Source organism: Empidonax traillii, unplaced genomic scaffold (genome assembly GCF_003031625.1).
Source record: "Empidonax traillii isolate 1590-97213 ecotype Southwest subspecies unplaced genomic scaffold, ASM303162v1 scaffold315:size618497, whole genome shotgun sequence".
NCBI lineage: Eukaryota > Metazoa > Chordata > Aves > Passeriformes > Tyrannidae > Empidonax > Empidonax traillii.
This window is the reverse complement of record NW_020955508.1, coordinates 211394-232221: the sequence shown is the minus strand read 5'-3', so window position 1 is coordinate 232221 and position 20828 is coordinate 211394. Positions and strand designations below refer to the sequence as shown.

General features: G+C 35.0%; 1 protein-coding gene across 1 annotated transcript in view; it reads left to right on the top strand.

The window, feature by feature from the left end:
- The window catches only part of SLC30A9 (solute carrier family 30 member 9), a 34448-nt gene extending 15503 nt beyond the window's left edge, over positions 1 to 18945 (top strand). Inside the window, exons 9-18 of the mRNA XM_027891273.1 lie at positions 1008 to 1110; positions 3126 to 3181; positions 4325 to 4460; positions 4854 to 4893; positions 5367 to 5438; positions 5866 to 5973; positions 7118 to 7283; positions 13657 to 13786; positions 16389 to 16502; positions 17946 to 18945. Of these exons, the coding sequence (XP_027747074.1) occupies positions 1008 to 1110; positions 3126 to 3181; positions 4325 to 4460; positions 4854 to 4893; positions 5367 to 5438; positions 5866 to 5973; positions 7118 to 7283; positions 13657 to 13786; positions 16389 to 16502; positions 17946 to 17990 (970 nt within the window). The 3' untranslated portion in view covers positions 17991 to 18945. The remainder of the gene's footprint in view (positions 1 to 1007; positions 1111 to 3125; positions 3182 to 4324; positions 4461 to 4853; positions 4894 to 5366; positions 5439 to 5865; positions 5974 to 7117; positions 7284 to 13656; positions 13787 to 16388; positions 16503 to 17945) is intronic.
- Positions 18946 to 20828: the final 1883 nt, after the last annotated feature.

The window sequence follows — 20828 nt, the reverse complement described above, 5'->3', positions numbered from 1 at the left end:
TGGAAGGAGGTACAGAAAACAGTGCTACCTCTTGCTTTAAGAAGTGGATGAACTCTCACAGAAATTCTTTAAGGATTACCTTGGAAATTATTTGATCGACATATACCTTGGTATACGTCAAGGGCTGGACTTGTGCTCTGTCTGATTAAATGTAATTTCTTGCATATGTTGTCAAAAAATGTAGCTTCAAGATGTTGCTAATAGTAACCTATAACAGTTTATTTGGATACTTTTGAAGTTGCTGACAAGTTAAACTCATATTAAAAAAGATAGAGGAGGACATTATAATCCTCCAGTCTGATTTTCTTTGCAATATGATGGTAATAATTAACGTACTGATTCTTATAATGTGTGAAGTAAGAATGTAGACTTGGATTTTAGCGCTTATAGTTTGTGTAACATAACACAATGTTTGTTCCAGTAAACCTGTAGCCTAAAAAAGACTACAGGTCTTCTACAAACTACACTGGGCATCCAAATGGAAAAGTTCCATAGGTAATTTTTACAGCATAATCTAGTGACAACCTTGTCTTCCTGTCTGCTGTCTTATGTTTGTATCCTACTGGGAATGGCCCAGGCTGAGATTAAAGTGGGAAACCTTGCACTTCGGTGTTAGGAGGGGATGTGTAGGAGGAAAAGAATTGAAAAAGGAGAAAACTAAATTTTCTCCTTTTCTTCTATTCTCCCCCTGGTAGAAAATTTATTGTTCTGAGCAGTCAATGTGATGGTAGTTTTCAGGAAGTATAACTTACTCTGCTTAGGAATTTTGGAAAAATAAATTGTATATCCTTATCAAGTTTAGCTGAAAGGGTTTTTTTTAACAGTAACTCTGCAGAAACTCTGTATACCTTGTCTATCTGTACAGGTCTCTTAATGATTAAACTGATATTTGGGTTTACCGCTTTCTGTCAGGTAATGCATACAAAATTGCATTTGTGGTTTTGTTGAAAATATTAAGCACCAAATATTCTGTTGTTCTTTAGCTTTTTTCTTCTCTTTGTTTTCAGAAATGGGTTGAATTTTTTCTTTAAGCTACTTGCTTGGGTTTACACGGGTTCTGCAAGTATGTTTTCAGAAGCCATACATTCTTTAGCAGACACATGTAACCAGGTGAGTATTTTTTACCATTCTGCTAGAATTAGGACTTGTAATAATTTTCAGGAATAAAGACAGCTACTTATTGTAGCTGTATTGCACTTGAGTAAAAAATTAAAATGGGATTTTTTTTATTTGTATTAATGTAAAAATGAGACAAGTCAGAATGTGGATTTTGAAGTTTTTTTAGAAATATGTTGAAAGAGGAGTTGCAGTAAGCAGAACTTTACTCAGCTCCTTTGTGGCTCATGAGTGGGATGTGAAACTAAGATGATGTACAAAGTGTATCTCTTTCTTATTTTGGTTAAATGTTAACTTGAAATACTTCTGTCAGTTGTAATATATTGACAGAATTGTTGCTTAGTCATCTCTTAGTAGAATAATGATGAGAATTTGAGCATCTTGGTTTCTTTTTCTATTCCTAGATTAGCTTATCAGCCTCTCACAGCACAAGTAGCTACATATTTGGCACATTTACTTTGATAAGTGATGTGGCAGACTCAGAACTGGGCACATATTAGTGTGCAGAGATAAAATTATTGTTGTTTTTTCCACTATTTTCTGTGGTTTTCTTGAAGCATATGTTATGAGACCTTGGAATTTTCCCTTCTCCCACTGTAGTAAGAATCTATCTTGCTGCAGTTTTTGATACAACAAGGCTTCAGAAACAAAAAACCCCAACCCTTAATGATGAGTGGCTGAAACCCTCCTACAACTCAAGCAAGAGGAGTCCTTGGGTAGCTTGTGACTACTAAAATGCAAGTCTTTTTCTCCTCCAAATTTGAGGAATATATGGGACCTTAGAGCAGACAGAATATTTTGAAAAGTGTATTAGAATTGTTTTGGCAACCTTTTTGCTTGAGTTGGACCCAGTATGCTTCTCTATCCAGAAGGACTAAGTTGAGGACTCACATTTTGTTTGTTGTTGTTACACAACCTTTCATCTCTTCAGATATAAAGTGAAGACCTGGTGTTACTAACTCAACTATAATACTTAAATTTATGGGGAGACCAGCCTTGAAGTGACCAAGTGTGTCCATTTATAGGTGAATCAAACTTGATAGTGGTGTTACATAAGTTGAAGAGCTATTCTGTTTTTTAAATATGAAAGTTGAATGTTCCACTAAAATGTGATTTTGTTTTGTTTTCCCCAAATATTTGAGTATGTGGTTTTGGGAAAAATTCAGGAGAAACCTTGCTTCGTCAAAGCAGCTTGCTGCTGCTACTGAAAGTGTCTAAATTTTAATACTTGTTATTATGTTTCAGTAGTTCATAGTCCTGAAACAAAACACATGCTTTGCAAAATTGAGGTCTAGATTTGTAACTTACTACATCAGTAGCTTAGTACATGCCTAATTAAATGTATTCCAGATAGGCAATTTAGACAGCAAGATTTTTTTTGTCTTCCTTAAAAGTAGACTGAAAAAAACTGCGGTGTGAAGTAGTTGCTTTAGATATGAGAATTCATAGAATTATAGAAGCAGCCGGGTTGGAAAGGACCTCTGAGATCATCAAGTCCATTGATCCACTACTGCCGTGGTGGATGGCACTGAGTAACACATCCAGTCTCATCTTAATGAGGCTCAATCTCAATTAAATGTAGTATGTCATCTCTATGCTACTACAGTCTTAGTATAATTTCTCTTCAAGAAGGATTTATTTAAACAACTTTGTTCCCTGAGAAAATCCATTCCTTTGCACTGAAGTGCAGCAACAACACTTGTGGTTGCATGTTCACTTTTAGTTGCAATTCTAAAATTATAATTAACAGTAATTATATATTCACACACCATGTAATTGCATCTATATTATATATATAGGTGTAACAACTTCTTGGAGGTGGTAGATTTAGATGACAAATCTTGAAGATTGTATTTCAGATCTAGTAAAATATCAGTAACAAAACATATGTGAAGATCAAGAAATTGCATTTGCTTTTATCTCTGAAGTTCAGTTGATATGGAATGTTTCTAATATATCTTCATGTTCAGGTTTTTTTAACAAAGTCTTTTTTCTTTTGTCCTAAATAGGCATTGCTAGCTTTGGGCATCAGTCAGTCGGCAAGAACACCTGACCCTAGTCATCCGTAAGCTTTTTGAGTAAATAAAGATTTTGTTAACTATATATAGGAGTAAGATCAGTTCTTGTTTTTGCATCACTTTTCTTTTTAATCTGCTGTTTTGTGTCATTTCAGAAATGTTTTGTTTGTGATTTTACAATAGATAAAATAAGAAATGGGTTTTCTTCCATGGTGCAGGAGTTGTAGTTGTAGCTTCAGTGGCTTCGTGCATGTGTGGTTTGTTTTGTTTTGGTTTTTGTGTTACGCTTTTGCTATGTTTTATTTTAATTGTCATTATTTCTCTGAGTTGTTCTGGGCTCTTCTACTTCCAGTGAATATATCTAAACACTGTTCATGTGAATCTTTGCTGCAAGGCAATTACTTCAGCCGTGAGGAGATGTGTTTGACTTAAACTGCTTTTTGTTTTTATCATTTTTTTCATTAAAATTTGAAAAATTTAAATCCTAAATTTATCCACATATTCATTTTATTTCCTTCCTCTCTCTCACTTCTTTCCCTTCTTCCTCAATGTAGTCAGTAGAACAAAATACTGTTTTCTTAAATGTGGCTAAAGGAGTGTACTGTTTGTAGTAGAAGTTAATACAGAAAAAAAGCTTCTAATGTTGCTTTAAGTCTTCCCACTTAAAAGAGTGCTCTTAAAAACTGCAAGTGTTGAATGTCCATAGTTATCTACTACTGAAAGATGTATACATTTTATTTCATTTAAATTAGTGTTATAAATTATTTAGACCAGCTACCTACAAGGGTAGAGTTCTCATTTACAAGTACCAGTTCTAGCATGTAAAACTGACATGAATATCATGAATATTGGTGAGGTTTAGGGCTTTTTTGTTGTTTTTATGTTTATTTTGGGTTTTTTAGAGTTTTAAAATTCTCAATCTCTGCACAAGACCCAATTCAACTGTTTAAAAACAATTTAGGAGAATATCTATGCTTGTTTTTCTTGCATGTATGAGATACCCTTTTTCAAGTGGCTTTTTTCCCCCCCTTGGATTAGATTGGGATTTAGCAGCTTTATCTTAAATAGATACCAAGTCATACAATGATAATTTGAGACATGAAAATTAGTGGAAAAACTTTAGGGTATGTTTGCAGAGATACAGATTCTTATTCTGTAAATTCTAAATCACTTTCTTTGTTTTCATCTAGGTATGGTTTCACAAACATGCGCTATATTGCCTCCCTGATTAGTGGAGTAGGCATTTTCATGATGGGTGCAGGACTTTCTTGGTATCATGGGATCATAGGTTTACTCCACCCTCATCCTGTAGAATCTCTTCTCTGGGTAAGCTGATCTTGTTTGGTATTGTATTTAACAAGTGACTTAATAAAAAATAATGGCATAGTCTGAAATTCACTTCCTGAGTCAGTTTGAATCCCAACACAATTAACTCAAACCACCCTTAATGAGAATGTGTTTTAGGAAAAAAAATCTTGTTAAATTACAGCTGACCTTGCAGCAAAAGTGTTCTTTAAACCCTGCATCTTCCTTCATACTTCTCAAGAGGTCCTCCTTTCCTATTTTGCAGTATATTCCATAATGCAAATATTGTTGGTTTCCTTCTGTTTAGGGACAATTACATGGCACAGAGGTTCTGGAATGCTCTGTTTAGATAGTCTGTGGTGAAGAGATCTGTACAAATATGCATATAACATAATAATTTTTTTTTCCATACAGGCATACTGCATTTTAGCAGGGTCATTGGTATCTGAAGGAGGTATGCTGTTTCAAGAAATATTTCTATTTACGTATTTGTAATCTTTTAAGATTACTGTGTGAGTAATTACAGTAATAATTGATCTTTGCTTACACAATGAAGTTTTGAACTCTGTTGCAAATAGTTGTTATCAAACAAAAACAAGAGGGAGAGCATTTTTTTTTCCCCATGTCTATATAATAATAAGTTGAAGAACACATCATTTGGAAAGTAGACATAGAGTACCTTTTTGGTATTAAACTATCAAAGAATATAACTCTTCTGATTTGTATGGAGACACGTAGAAAAGATAGTAACTGTGCTTTGTTGTTACTCAAAGTTAACAATAATTGGAGCTTTCTTCATATGTTGAGCTGTCATCAGAGATACCTTGATTTCTGTTGCTATGATATAAAGAGAAGTTCCCTCTTCGAGATTGAAACAAGTCTTTTTGCCTCTAACCGTTTTCAGCAACAACTTTGGTGTTGTTTCAGCTACCCTTCTTGTTGCTATAAATGAAATTCGCAGGAGTGCTCGTGCCAAGGGCCTGTCATTTTATCAATATGGTATGTGTCATTATAGCAGTAAGGTATGTGGTTACTTAAAACAGAATCTGTTCACTAGCATAATGATAGAAACAATTTTCTCTATTTTCCCTTCCTCCTTGCTTTATTGATCTGTTTTCTATTCTAGTAGCAAATAACATTTCACAGATTATGCGAAAACTTGTTGTTTTAAGTAATGCTACTTAAATAGCTTGCTGAAGTGCTTGTATTTTTCAAGCATTTTTGAGAAGCTTCCATAATTGGGCTTGTTCTGTGTATTTATAAATGCTTTCAGAAGTGTGTGCATTTGCAAAAATTCAGTTTACACCTATATACTTACGGAAATTTTTTTAAGTTGCTGTTGTTAGTCTAGTTTAAGTACTGTGCATAATGTAATAAAGCTAAGCTTTCCAAAGCAATTAATTTTTTTTTGTTGTTGTATGTGCAGTTGTGCAGAGTCGTGATCCTAGTACAAATGTGGTGTTACTGGAGGATGCTGCTGCAGTTTTGAGCGTGGCTGTAGCTGCTACCTGTATGGGTCTGACTTCTTTAACAGGTAAAGTTCTGCACAGGGGCAAAGCAGGATGTGGATTTACTTCTGTGTGTGATAGGAACCCAGAGCATTTAGTTAATATTGGTGTCTCTACTCTTTTTTCTGATACTTGTACTCTGTTAAGCAGATGGGTCCAACTTCCTTTTGAGCTGTTTTGGCTTACAAACTAAGTTATGTTTTACTAAAGGAATATTTATGGCAGTCAGTTATCACTTTGTGCCATGTTGGGGTTACATAATTTGAGCTTCCTTAGTAAATGGTGCACAGGTGCATGTGCATGTGGGGAGGATTTAAGGAAGCAGTTATTTTTTTTTCTTTTGATACATAGTGGCATTAGTGCCATCTTCAGTAACAGTAGCTGCTCCTTTGCAGTGTGGCAAACCTCACTCATGCAGGTAGGATGGTATGCATGGCAAGTGTTTCAAAGTATGTCTGTTGCACAGTGAAGTTTTCTAAAGATTTATCCCTTTTGAAGTATTGACTTTTTAAAACAATAAAGATTGTAATTTTGTTTCTTTGTGGCTTCTGATGAGTTAATTGTAAGTTTCATTTTTTGTATAAAAGTAATTTTTTTCTTTCATCTCTAGCTTCCTTCACAAACTTAAAAATACAGTACTGTTTCTACAGATCTGGATTGGAATGAATAAGTGAAACTTATGTAAGAAGTGCTGTATTCCAGAAATGTTTGCTACTTGCAAATTTTTGAGTTACTGATAAAAGAACATTTTTGAGTTACTGATAAAAGAACATTGACTTACCTATGTTTAAGTGCATATAACTGTGTATAAATTTACCTATTAATATAGAAACCCATATAGCTGACAAGAGTTTACTTGTGTATTAGTCCTGCGGGAGACAGGAGTGGCCAAGGGACAGGAGGAACCTAAGACTTTATCTTGAGATAGCCTGTTTTCTTTCAACTTCATCTTATTCCTCCGTGTCGGAAAGAATTGCCACTGAATTAAAAAAAATTCCTCGAAAAACGGACCGACCAACCAACCAAAAAAATGCAAACAAAAAAGAAAATCAACTAAAAAGCAAAACCCAAAAAACTCTCAAAACTGTGTACTCTTTTCTGTGTGAAATTGGAATTCTCTGCTACGTTTTAGAAAAGCTCTGTGAAACTAATTTGATCTATCTTGTTTAGGAAACCCATATTATGACAGTGTGGGGTCTCTAGGTGTTGGAACTTTGTTAGGAACTGTCTCAGCATTTCTGATCTACACTAACACTGAAGCCCTGCTGGGACGATCCATTGAACCTGAACAACTGCAGCGACTCACCGAGTTACTAGAAAGTGATCCTGTAGTAAGGTAAGAATCTCCACAGCACAATCTCTACTAAGAACAACAAAAAGCAAGAAAACTGTATTTGGAAAAAATAGTTCAAACACTTTAACTGAGAGAAATCTTTTGAGATTATTTTTAGTGTAGATTCTTTTGTACTGAGATTTTAGAGTCTTTATTATTGCTAACTTCTGTTTCTGTGCTAAAACTTTCAGTAAGTGAATACTTGTACCTCTGGGATCTTCCACAACTAAAATAAGATTGCAGATATATTTTAACAGCTACAGGAATTGACAGTTTAATTACAGAAATTGACAATGACTTAATGAAAAAACCATCACAAACTTAAAACTCTTTCCAAATGCATGAAATGAAAGCACTCAAATGATACTGTTCTATTGCTTTTATAATTTATTAGCACTTAAATATTTAAATTGTGTTAGTTAATATTCAGTGTCTGGAATTCTATAGCAATTGGCAAGAAGTACTGCAGTAGTATTATGATGTAATAGATTCTGGATTTTAGGTGCTTATAAAATTAACTCAGTGCTAATTTTCTTTGCAAGTCTGCTGTTTATAGTAAACTTACAGGTCATTGTAATTCTGAAAGCTTACTTAAATGCTTTTCAAGGAGCTATTTTAGCTTTAACCCTACTAAACTTGATTTAAAAGCAAACCCCTTTTTGTTTTCTTTTTAATCTTTATTCAGGAATGTAGTACTGTATAAAAAAGCTGAAATATTTTAGTGCTTTTTTTATTTGTAGTTGTTTTTGAGCTGTGGAGGAAAAAACCCTAAGCCCCTGACTTAATACCAGAATATGTGAAAGAAACTAAGTGCTGCATCATCTCAGTTGCAAGCAAGAGGTCTGCACTACTTGCCCTTCATTCCAGAAACTAAACAGGATTCCTATTTGGAATAGAGGTGTATTAGAATTTTCAAATCAGTAACTAAATTATTTTAAAGTATTTGTGGTTGCCCTAGATTAGTCTGAATGGTGAAGCATGTGTCAACGGTGCTATATTAGGGTGGGTGAGTTCACATGATTATTCATACATGGCTTCTGTAGTTCTTTTTTCCAAAGTGAGCAAATGGCTTTTACTTGTCTCAGGCTGAAATAATAAAATTTCTCCTAGGCCAAGCACCATTTTATATTGTATTCCATTTTGCAGATGGCTCTAACTTTTCAACAGAGCAGACCTAGTTGGTCTCCTTTTTGCTTTAGACATTTTTTTTTTAAACCAACAAGTACGTTAGTTTTAAAAAAGCATGAATAATAAAAGAAGTAAAGACTTCCTGAGAAACTACATGTTTTTTTCTTGAGATTGAAGCTGAAACACATCTAGGTACTTCTCATACCTTCTGTATGCACATTGTCTTCAGTTGTCTCTTTCTTAGATCCATTATATTATCACCTTTGATTTCTTTCAGTGCTCCCTGTCTTTGACCAAGTTCTTTTAACACGCCTGCTATCTTTAGCTTGGTTAATTTACATCTTTTAATAAGATACCTGCTCTTGATCTCAGAATTCTCTGTGACGTAAACTTATATTACCCTTGCTTGTTACTAGGTATAATTTAGGGTAAAAGCTGCTCTAAGTTTTTATTTCCTATTCCAACCTTTGGTTAGTTAGGTGTTATTTTATTTTATTTTCAGCTTTTTCCTGTGAAATGAGGAAGTCTTTTAACATCAAATATTTCTTCAAAAGGCCACTGGTACATTTTCATCAACATAAGCTTAGGACTTGTAAGAATGTCAGCATTTTCTTGAACATTCAAACCCTCCCATTTTCTTAAATGGAGCTGTGTTGTAGTATATTCTGTTCTTACATATCCTACTAACACCAGATGTAAACGAAAAAGCTCTTGAGTACTGGTCTGCTTCACTACTTCTGAAGCTGTGATAAATATTTGCTCATTTTATTTCAACCTTTCAGGGTTTTTAGGCAGCAAACCCTTGAGTTCTCAGTGCAATGCTTTTTGTAGTTGCTGGTTCCCAGAATAGTCCTCCCTTGTTCTTTCAAGCAAGGGTTATAATGTTTATTTTCAGATGTGTTTTGCCAAATAGGAAGGGGGTGTATTATGAAATCCTTTAGCATTCATCAGAAGGTATTTTAGATCCAAATTGACCAAAGGATCCAGGGGCTCTGATATTTACTTCCCCCAGCACCACCTGGTTAGCACCACCATCACTTAACTTACTATTCCAGTGGTAGCTTGCCTGAACATCATGACCCACTACTAATTATAAAGTCTTTGATTTATCAGACAGTACTAACTGCTGTACTACTAAAACAAAAGATCTTTGTGATGTTGGTATTTTTTCAGCTAAATCTTGATTTTTTAAAAAAAACTGGGTTTTTTTGCAGGATTGTTTGACAAGACCTATATTCCTTAAAACCTTAGTAACTGGAATTACTGTTAATATATAATTCTTCTCCCCACCTTTGTTACTGTTTTTCCTTGAGTTGTCAGGTGAGGTTTTAGGGAGAAAATTCCACTGGAGATGAAGGTAGCCAGAGATGTAGAGGACAATAAAGATTTTTTTCAAATACATTAATGGCAGTAGGCAGTATAGAAATATCACCCCATTACAGGATGAGGATGGTCACATCATAAATAGGGACAGAGACAAGTCAGAGGTTTTTAGCACTTTCTTTGCCTCTTTATGGATGGCTTGTTTGTTTCGACATGGATGACGGACTAAGGGGGTGCTAGAGCCCTGTGCTGGAGGGTCATGACTGCGAGAACGATCAACTCCCAGTTGACTCTGAAATTGTGAGGGATCTGCCGTATTCCTGCAATCTATGGGGCCTGATGGGTTTCATCCCAGAATCCTCAAAGGGGTGGCTGATGTCATCACAAAAACTCTCTTGATGATTTTTTTGCGTGGTCTTGGGAATCCACAGCTGACTGGAAGTTGGCACACATTGTCCCAATTTTCAAGAAGGGCAAGAAGGAGGACCCTGGAAACTACAGGTCTGTCATTCTCACTTCAGTGCCTGGTAAAGTTATAGAGAAGATTATTTTGGGAAGTATTGAAAAACACCTGAAAGACAACACGATCATTGGTCACAGCCAGCACAGCTTCATGAGAGGAAAGTCCTGCTTATCCAACCTGATTTCCTTTTATGACAAGGTAACCCAAGGGATCAAGGGAAGCCAGTTGATGTAATCTTTTTGGATTTCAGTAAAGCTTTCGATACTGTCTCTTGCAGTCCACAGCTGGATAAACACATCATGTGGGTGAGCAATTGGCTCACGGGTCAAGCACAGAGGGTAACAGTGAATGGGGTAACATCGGACTGGTGCCCTGTCACTAGTGGGGTTCTGCAGGGCTCCATCTTAGGCTCTGTGCTCTTCACCATCTTCATAAATGACTTGGACGCAGGACTGGAAGGGATACTAAGCAAGTTTGCAGATGACACAAAAGTGGGGGGAGTATTGAGTCCCTGGAAGGCAGGGAGGCCCTGCAGAGAGACCTTAACAAATTGGAATGGGCTCTCCAAGGAAGTGGTACCAGCACCAAGCCTGACAGCGTTCCAGAAGTGAACAACACTCTCGGGCACATGATGTGATTCTTGGGGATGGTCCTGTGCAAGGCCAGGAGTTGTACTCAATGATCCTTGTGGATCCCTTCCAACTTGGTATATTCTGTGATTTTGTAAACCCTCTCCCAGAGCTCATATGGCAGCTGCCCAATTGCCCCTTTCTGTGTGCTGTTTGTCATGTGCATTTCCAATCCCTTAAAAAAAGTTAGTTTGTATTGCACTCAATAACTTTGTATTATGTTTCATCTATCAGTTTGTTGGACTTCATAATTTCTCTTTTAGGCTTGTGGCTATTTATTTCTCCTTTCTTTTCATTTTTCTTGGTAATTCCTAGTTGTAGCCCATATTTAACTCGTGATCCAGAATGGACTTTCAGAGTTGCTCTCAGCTGGAAAATTATTTGATTTTATTTTTGGTATAAAAACATTCCATTCGTAACTCCATTGACACCTTTGGTGCCTAAATCTTCATGTATTCAACTTAACTGAAGTGTGGGAGATTAGCCTTTCAGAACTGTGAAATAAAATATGTAATGATGCATAGACTGTCCTGATTCTGGTTTTATGCAATGTAATCATAGATTCCTAGGGATAAACTATCCCTAGTGATGGTTTCATCTTTAATTTTACTTCATTGTGACAGCTATTGTGTAGCTGTGCAACTGTTGTGCTGTAAAATCTGTCATTCTGTTTTGGAGGAAAAAAAATTACAACTGATTGCTCAAACCCAGTAACTTGATGTTCTCTGACAAATTTTTCTTTAATGTAAAACTTGCTTTTTTCCTTAGTTCAAATTGATGGTGTCTGCTAACCATCCAGAAGCTTCCACAAGCAAGATTCTAGCTTAAGTTTTAGCATACACATTTGCATTTTTGAATGATTAGTGATTTTTCTCTTCTTGACTCAGTCTTATGTTTCCTGGACGGATTATGTGCAGCAAGGTAGACTTTTTTCCTTCACATTTGCAGAATGTGCATGATTTCACTGAATTTTATCAGGTTAATGATTAATTGCTTAGCTCTGATAGGCACTTGGTATGTCTTCAACGTTTTTGAATCACATGGCTTCAAATTCTCTTCAGTAACTACATCTGTTATCTTAAATACCCTCTTTGTGACCAGGTAGTTTGATGCCAGTCAGGTTACTCCAGTAAATACTGTTTTGACTTGGTACCTTCCCACAGAATAGCTGTGTAAATTTGAATGGAGCTGGGAAGTCTTTATTGCTACAAGTAAGCTAATAGTTCTTTTAATCTGCTTAAATATTTTTTAAGATCTACTTTTTGATGTCTCTATATTTAGTTCATGCTCTATTTATTTTTTTAATGTGCTTACCTCTCCTCTACCCTGAGTATTGCTAGAAGTATTCCATAAAAATTTCCTGTGATTGTTCATCTTAAAATTTCCGTCTCCTGTTCTTTTTTGGCTGTTCATTCCAGCAAGCTCCTTTAAAGATAACATGCCTTCTGCTTTCTTCCTGCGCCTACTGTGAAGTTAGTTATGATTTATAAACATTCAGATGAAAAGAAACATTTCTAGTTGGGAAGACCAAATTTGCTTAAGGCAAAGGGCATGCTAAAATGTAAAGATTCTGTGAAATTGCACAGCCTGGCAAAATGAACGGGGATTAAGTTTGGTACTTTCAAGTGAGCTGTGTTGCTGAATCTAAATTTTGTGTTAGAATTTAAGAATTGTCAAAAATGCATTTTTTCATTAATAAAACTAAAAACCTTTGGAACATTTTGTACTTGTTTTGCTTTGGGAATGTCAGAGGCAAGAATTTAAAAAAAAATGAAACTTCTGTGATTTATATTCCTTATTTTAGTCTCCACTTGTTTTTTTTTTTGGTTTTTTTTCTGACCTTGATGGAAAAATGTGGAAATGTTTTCTCTGCAGTGGCAATTTAAATTCTCTTGGCTTTAAATATAAACTGAGTTTTTGTCACTCTCATTAGAAAAAAATTGAGTATTTTATTTTATATTTATTTAATTGTTGAAAAGCATCACAATATGTCTTGGTCTTGAGTTTGTTTCTGAAAAAAAAGAGGGTTTTTTGTTTACTACCTATACTCACACATCACTGAGTTTATCTAGCAAACTGGAACAAAACTGTGCTATAGAAAAAAAAAGAATTTTTCAAAGAACCAAAATATAAACATATTTCAGCTTTCATTTTCTAGTATTGATTAGAAACCTTTAAATAAATATACAATTTCAGCATTTACAGACAGCTGTATTTTGGTAAGTCATCATCAGCTATTCAGTATGATCAAAAATGAGTTACAAACACAATATCCATAACTTTTTCTTATATCAAATATATCTGAAAACTCTTCAGAGGTTCATGCCTCTACCAAGTGTAGGAAAGAACACTTCTATAATTTCATTGTTTCCTTTCAGTAAATAACAATACATTTCTTACCTCAGAATTAAGGCAACTTAAAGATGGTTACATAGTGTCATGTATACACAAAAGAACTTCTGTACAGTAACAAATAAGGTGAAGGTAGACTTTTAACATGGAGTAGGGAAGTTCTCACATTTTTAATTGTGGAATTTTTTTTTTTTTCAAATATACTGTTAAACTAGTTCTAAATCTGCGATGTTTCTTGTAGTCTGTCTTTTATTGCAGTGAGCCATTTATAGATGTGTTGGTGTTGCAGAAACCTGTGGAAATGGTATAACCAGTTAAATATAAATCAGTATTTAACAGAAGAGTGTGGTGGCAAAATGCGAATATTTTTTTAAAGACAGTGGCCTTTTAAAAGGATCATTTTTCTGTGACAATATTATTAACATCAGAGTGGTTTGGTTTATGTTATTTTACATTTTCTTTAAAAATTTATGTGTTTCAGAGCAATTCATGATGTTAAAGCTACAGACATGGGAATGAGCAAAGTGAGATTCAAGGCAGAAGTAGACTTTGATGGACGTGTTGTTACTCGGTCTTACCTGGAAAAGCAAGACATCGAACAGCTGCTACAAGTATGTTTAAAAAATGGTTTTGTAACCCTAGTATTTGATACGTTCCAATTTCAAGTATGTCTAAACCTAAGATTTACAAGTAGGTGAGATGTATTTCACTTCTTCATTTTGAAGGGTTGCAGATGTTCTTACTTTGTGTTAGTGTTTAAATGTCTGTACATGAAATTGTGTAATGTGCTGATGAAACAGAGCTGCTTTTGGGCTGAGTAGGGCCTGGGTAGGAGGGCAGATTTTTAAATTTATGTTTTGTTAGAAAATACAGACTTGTACAATAACTTTTTTATTGAATTACAAGATCTATAGTTAAACCTAGAAGCCTGTCACCTGCAAATAAACACCTTTTTTGGCAGAGCCATTTGCCTTGGCTATTGATGTTGCAGTGTTAGGCTTTACAGGTCTGACCATTCAGGCTTGGCTTGAATATGGATTGCTTGCATCATGTGATTTAGCATTTTGATGATGCTTAACAATTAAACATCTTTGAAGTGTCAGTCTGATTTTAGTGTAGTTCCAAGTAGCTTTTCTTATTCCCTCTTTTCAGTATAGAAATGCAAAACTGCTCTCAGCTGGATTCTATATGGCAAAGCAATGAAGTATGAAGTAAATAATAAATTATCTAAATTAAAAGAGTTTTAAGTGAGCAAAATGTTTTGCTTGCTTACCAGTTTTCACTGATACCTTCTGTATATACATTTGCTTGTGTACCTACAAGATTAATTTCTTTGCTACCCTTTTAAAATGAAATGAAGATGTCAGATGTCTGCATTTTATGTCTATCTGTTAAACACAACTTAGAAGTTATCTGAGTTTACCTTTAAATTTTACATTGCAATTTTTAAACCATTAGTAGTGTCCCAGTTTTTAAAACACGTTAATGTCAAAATAAAAAAGTATGTATGTATATATAGTGCCATAACTGATCTGTTCATATACTGGATTTGAGTGTAATACATTTTTGAGAGGAAGAGCTTTGTACCACTGAAACACTGCAGGTTTGCTGGGTTTTATATTGCCAGTTGCTTTGCTGTTGCCATTGTTTAGTAAGCTAGTCTTCTTTGCAAAGGCTTGGTTAGCTTTCGTTCTTTACCTGCTATTTCCTTGGGTGATTGCATACAACCTTCATTAGTTCTTCCAATACTTCCGATATTGTTGCGAAAGATGTTGTCGATTGTTTTTAGTTTGGCAACTGTTTCTTATGGAGGTCATTGTTATTTCACTTGGTAACGTTGTGTCAGCTATAAAACCCTTGTTGAAGGATAGCCACTTTCAGTAGGACTCAGCCACGCAAAGTCAAAGGCAGACATCGTGCTTGCCTTTTGATCTGTGCATTTTCAAATAACTAGCTCATTCAACTAGCATTGCTGTCAACTCTTCCTACAGTTGTGAAATATTTGTTGAAATGCTGTCATTTAGATTATCCCGGTTTTTTTTCTTGTTAGACTTGATGTGATCATAGTCATGGGCTGTTGTGGTTGAGGTCTTCTAAACTTGCTTAATTACACTATTCCTCTTCAGTTTTAGAGCAGTGGGGAAGGAAAAAAAAAATTGATATTGTGTTGTAATTATATACACAAGAAGAATTAACTATTTAGTAGCTACTGTATCTGTTTGCAATAACAGATTTATCCTGGACATACTGCAGCTGTATTGCCTGAACTATGGCTGAGATATTTACAGGGCAGATGGCTTCTGGCCAGTTTAGGGTGTGATTGCTAAGGAAAGCTCATGGCTTTAAATTGAATGATGATAGATTTAAATTAGATATGAGAAAAAAATTTCTTTACTGTGAGGGTGGTGAGACAGAGGAACAACCTACCCAGAGGAGTTGCGGATGCCCCATCCCTGGAAGTGTTTAAGGCCAGATTGAATGGGGCCCTGAGCAACTGATGTAGTGGAAGATGTTCCTGCCCAGGGCAGCAGGGGTGCAACTGGGTGATCTTTAAGGTCCTTCCAACCCAAACAATTGTATGATTCTATGGCAATACTGTAATACCTGCTTTGATGTTGCTTATGTCAGTTTTTTTGGAGGGTGGGGTATAACACCCTGTCTTCCTTAACTTCTTTCCTTCAGTTTCATATACTGTGGGTCTCCTAGTCAACTATCTTCAAGTTTTTGATACTAAGGAGGAGCTGTATTTACAGCAGCATTTGTAGTAATTCTTTTGGATTTTCAGATGAGTTGATTATGTGATGCCCAGAGTAGACAGTGTAATGAAATAGCAAGAATGTATGAAAATGGGGAAAGAATACACAGGGGTACCCTGCTCTGCCTTGCTGTGAGCCATGGATACTCTAGAAACTTTGAGAAAATGAATTAAATTCTCTAAAGTTAAGGAGGAAATCAATTAAATATAGATGAAGGTTTTATATCATATGCAGGTGTAATGGTAGAGCCAGCTGTTTCCATTGAATAGATGCTACTCTTCTGTGTCTTTGAGACATAAGAACAGATGATATTTGGAAGGAAATGGCAAAAGCTGAAGTGTTTTGTTTAGTTGTTTTTTTCTTTTTTCTCCTCTTGAAATATGTCAAGACCCTCTGGAGTGTTATTCCTTTATTTTCTTTCCCTCATCTCAATCTCTTAAATTTAATTTCTTCCTAGGAAATTCAGCAAGTGAAAACCCTTGAAGAATTAGAAGCCTTCATGCTTAAGCATGGTGAGAATATCATTGACACGCTGGGAGCTGAAGTAGACAGACTTGAAAAGGACCTGAAGGTAAATTTTAACTGCTTAATAGGGAGTGCTTATTCTGTGATATATTTTAAACAGTATCACTGCATCTACTTCTTGGAATTTCATTTGTAAATATGGGAGAGAGAAGGGGTTAATATTCCTTATAGTATTATTAACTAAGTTCTGACCACCAGCAAACCCTTACTTTGCCACTGATCCATTTGTTGTGTGTTTTGTTTCATTTTATACCAACATAGAACACTATTTTCATTAAATAGACCTGATTTCATCTTTATTACTGTATTCTCAGGAAGTAAGATTATTTATAGGCTGTTGAATTCAGTTTTGGATGCATGAAAACAGATTTCAATTTTTTTTTTAATATGTGCTTAGGATTGTGTCAAGTATCTGTGGGATGGGAATGTTACTCAATATCTTTTGCTCTGTTGAAGCAGTGCAGTGTTTACTTCTTTCACAAGCTTCTCAACTTCCTTATTTTTTTTCATCCTGTAATTTAAATATCCTTTGGCTGATGCAACAAAGGATTGTTTCCATTTTTAATTTTACAGGCATATTGTGGCTGTCAGTCTTATCTTTCTGGTATGAATTCAGAACTACAAGTATACTGACTGCCAGACAAATAGTCCTGCCATGACTGCTTTTTCTGGCCATGAAACACTACTCGAGAGCATGTCTGTCGTTGCTTATTACACTTGATAAATATTCTAGTTTTAGTTTCTGTCTCTGCAGTTGTGCAGTTTGAAAGTCAAAATATTATTTTTGAATTTAGTTGCACCAGCAGAATCAGTTCTTCATGGTTTTTAAGGAGTAGGATCATGACTAATTGTTTTATAAACGTGAATAATGTTTTTTGGTATAGGTAGGGATTTCAGTGATTTTGTTGGTGTTGAATATGCTTTACGAAATACACCAGTCAGGTTCACATACTGGGTGACTTTGAAGTCAGTGACTTTCTTATGAATTATGCAATCTGTGTAATAATGATAACATATTTCTACAATATCAGAAAATGCATATTTCTTAATAGAAACAGTATTTGGAATGTTTATAAATAGCTTTAGTGGTATAGTACAAATAATTTTAGCAATCTTACCCATTATTCAGGAAAGTACCTGTTAAGAAAGTGAGATACGTGTGTATATATATATGTTTGTTTGGATGGTTTTATATAAAATAAAACCTAACTGCCCTTTTAAAATCAAGAGCTGCTTTATACCTTTTAAAGCATAAGAACTAACTTATCTGTGATGTTGAGAAGTATTTGTCAAATAAAAACATGGCTTCAAAACATGGCTTATACTATGGGCAATGTTTGAAGCTCTTCCTCATTTTAAAATAGTCCCTATGTTACCCCAAAAGGGGATTTGTTATCCAGTTGCCAACATCATACTAGAAATACATTATTGGTACCTATGTGCAAAAATGTGAATATTTTCAATATATTTTTTAAAAATTTTATTTCAGCAACGAAATCCTGATGTTCGTCATGTGGATTTGGAGATACTATAGAGTTGAACAGGAGAAATCTTCGGGTTGCTACTCCTTTGGAAAGAAGCCACATAAAGGGCTGAAAAGCTTCTGAAATTGCAGTGACCTCAGCACCATACCTCGCTTACTTTTGCTGTAGGCTTCCTGGACTGTTAGCACTGCTTCTGTTTCTGGAAGAGTGCTAGACTTGCAGACAAAAATTTCCATGGCAAAATCAGTTTTCAAAAGCTACTTGAGTTAAATTCCACAGGAGAGTCTGTCCGAGTATATTTACTGTGATTCAAAACTTAAGACTTGAGGTTTAGTTAGGCAAATACATCTGCCTGAAACTATACAACACACTTAGATTTTCCATTTTGTGTCCCTTTGCAGTCAGTTTGCACTTCTTTAGTTTCTTTCAAGATATCAGTAAAGGTTCTTGGGAGATATTAAGATTAGCTAGGAAGAGTTTGTTCCAGTGGAACCTGCCAATCTTAAACTATTTCAATTGTGCAATTGTGTCATAGTTTTGCTTTTCTATGAGATAAATTCTTCCAAATGGGCGCTGGCCTTCTCTCAAGTACCATGACCTGGAAACCTGCTTTTTGCCACCATTATGATTACCAAGATTACCAACTGCACTACAGAAAAATAAGATTTTTCACCTCAGTGGAGCCAGCTGTATGGGTTTAGCCAGAGTATATTAAGCTACTGTGAAAAATTATTGTGTACAAATTTTGGTGCACTTCCTCTTCTTAAGTTTTGTTCTTTTTTTTCCCCTGCTCTTACGTTTGTTTTCTTATTTGTAATTATCTTCAGATGTAATCTGGGAGATATTTATGATAGTGCTTATTAAAAGTTACCTGGCATTTTTGGCTTTTTATATTTTAATAGGCTCTGTTGCCAGATATGGTCTTTTCTAGAAGGTGCAAGAGATGTAGCTGGAATATATAATAGTAAAAAATGAACTATTTATAATTAAACAAATGAATACATTGTATTTTTAATTTATTTACCTCTAGATATTATTTGTTATATGAATTCAAAACTACTTTGTCTTATTTAAAAGTTGACCATACTTGATTCGGAAAGTAAAGTAATTCTATCAGTGGTCCTCAACAATTCTGAGATAAGTGCTTAGTTTATAACTTTGAAATATGGAATTCTAGTGCTGTATCTAATTGGCCTCAAGGCTTTCTGCAGTAGGTACCCAAGTTGTACCAGAATCTTTGAGACTCAGTCTTTATTAATAAGACCGTGAGCACTGAGCACAAAGTTGAAATATAAGTGGAATAACTGTATATAAATAACGCTGAGGAAATTTGCTTATGCACTTTAACGTAAAATAAAATATGCTTATGGGTGAGAAATGGTAATAAGACCATCCTAGTAACTCAGTTGCTGAATAGTGACTGACTTGCTGAAAGAGTAGTGTTGGTATGAAACACAAGTCTTCAAAAATCAATTTAAGATTAAATTATAAGCATTGTAGCAAATAATTGTGGAGACCAATATGTCCAGATTTGACTAAAAGCTTTTTAGAATGTGTTTTTTCATACTAAGTGTCACTTACCAGTGAATTATGAGAATTTGAAATAGCATGCCTTTTTGGCAACTGCAAAGCACTTTGCATGCTGGTCATTTTAAGTAGAAAAACATTCCAGGGTTAAATTACAGACGGGACTTCCCATACAGTAACTGTGGGTGAAAGGATCTCTTCAGTATCTTTGTCCATAATCCCTATTCACTGGTGGCTTCTTTATAGCATAATACCTTAATATGGCTAATTCAAAAAAACCCCTTGCTTTATCTGGTTTTCTCCTATTGTAGAACTAGTTAGTATATTTAAGCCTGATGATTTGAAATGCAGTTTAAAGATAATTTGGAAGTCTCCCGTATCAAATAAATAAGGCACCTTATAAATAATTTACCTTTCTCCTCACCCTGCCATGTAAAATTCATCTCATCTCAGTATGCACTGTGCTGGCATTAGTCTTATTCATGAAGAGCACTGGAATCTGGTGACGCATACTCTGTTTTCTTTTCCCTAGAATATTTATATAGATTTTGAATTTGAATAAACATGTTAGTAAGCCAGTCATTCCAGAAATCTTAAAAACCTGAAGAGAAGTAAAACTGGGAAAATAATTCTTCCTGTGGAGGTTAGTGAAGACAGCCAACGTGATCGAAGTGGTTTGTGTGCTGGAGTTACTGATGAATGAGTAATGCCAGTAAGCACTTTGCAGGGCAGAAGTTTCCCTTTGAGGGTAGTAAATGTTATGTCAATAGCAAAGGGTTCCCATGTTGTTTTCAAAAGGAGATATGAGTATATTCTTACAGGACATCTGCTCTAAGAGCCTCTAAAAATGTTGTTTTTTTTTTTTTTTTTTTTTTTAATTCATCAGAGATGTAATTCATCTGAATTCTGGTCCTAATTTCCTTACTTACATCAGAAGAATACCCATCCACACACATTCTGTTTGTATTCCAAGGCAGAATTCAGTTCCTTGTTTCCCAGTTACATTATTGATTATAGCAACACAGTATGATAAATTTAAGAAGCCAGAACTTGAATGTTTTTTAGTACATTACAGTCAAGCAGTTTGAGGACCCAGTTCCATTTTTAAAGTGCCCTGGATGGTGATGTAGCACAAAAAGGCACGCAGACTGGTTTCAGCAGTACCTTGTAAGTTTACATGTCATGCAGGATGGAAAATAGTGATTCATGGAGCCTGTCAGGTTGGAAAGGAAAAGTAATTCCAAGCTGTTACATTTTAATTTTTATGTTACAATTTGCAGATTGTTTTTAACACATTAGATATTTTTACTGCTTTTTTCTTTAACCATGTTTATAGTCAAAACTTGAGGTGATGTGGGTCC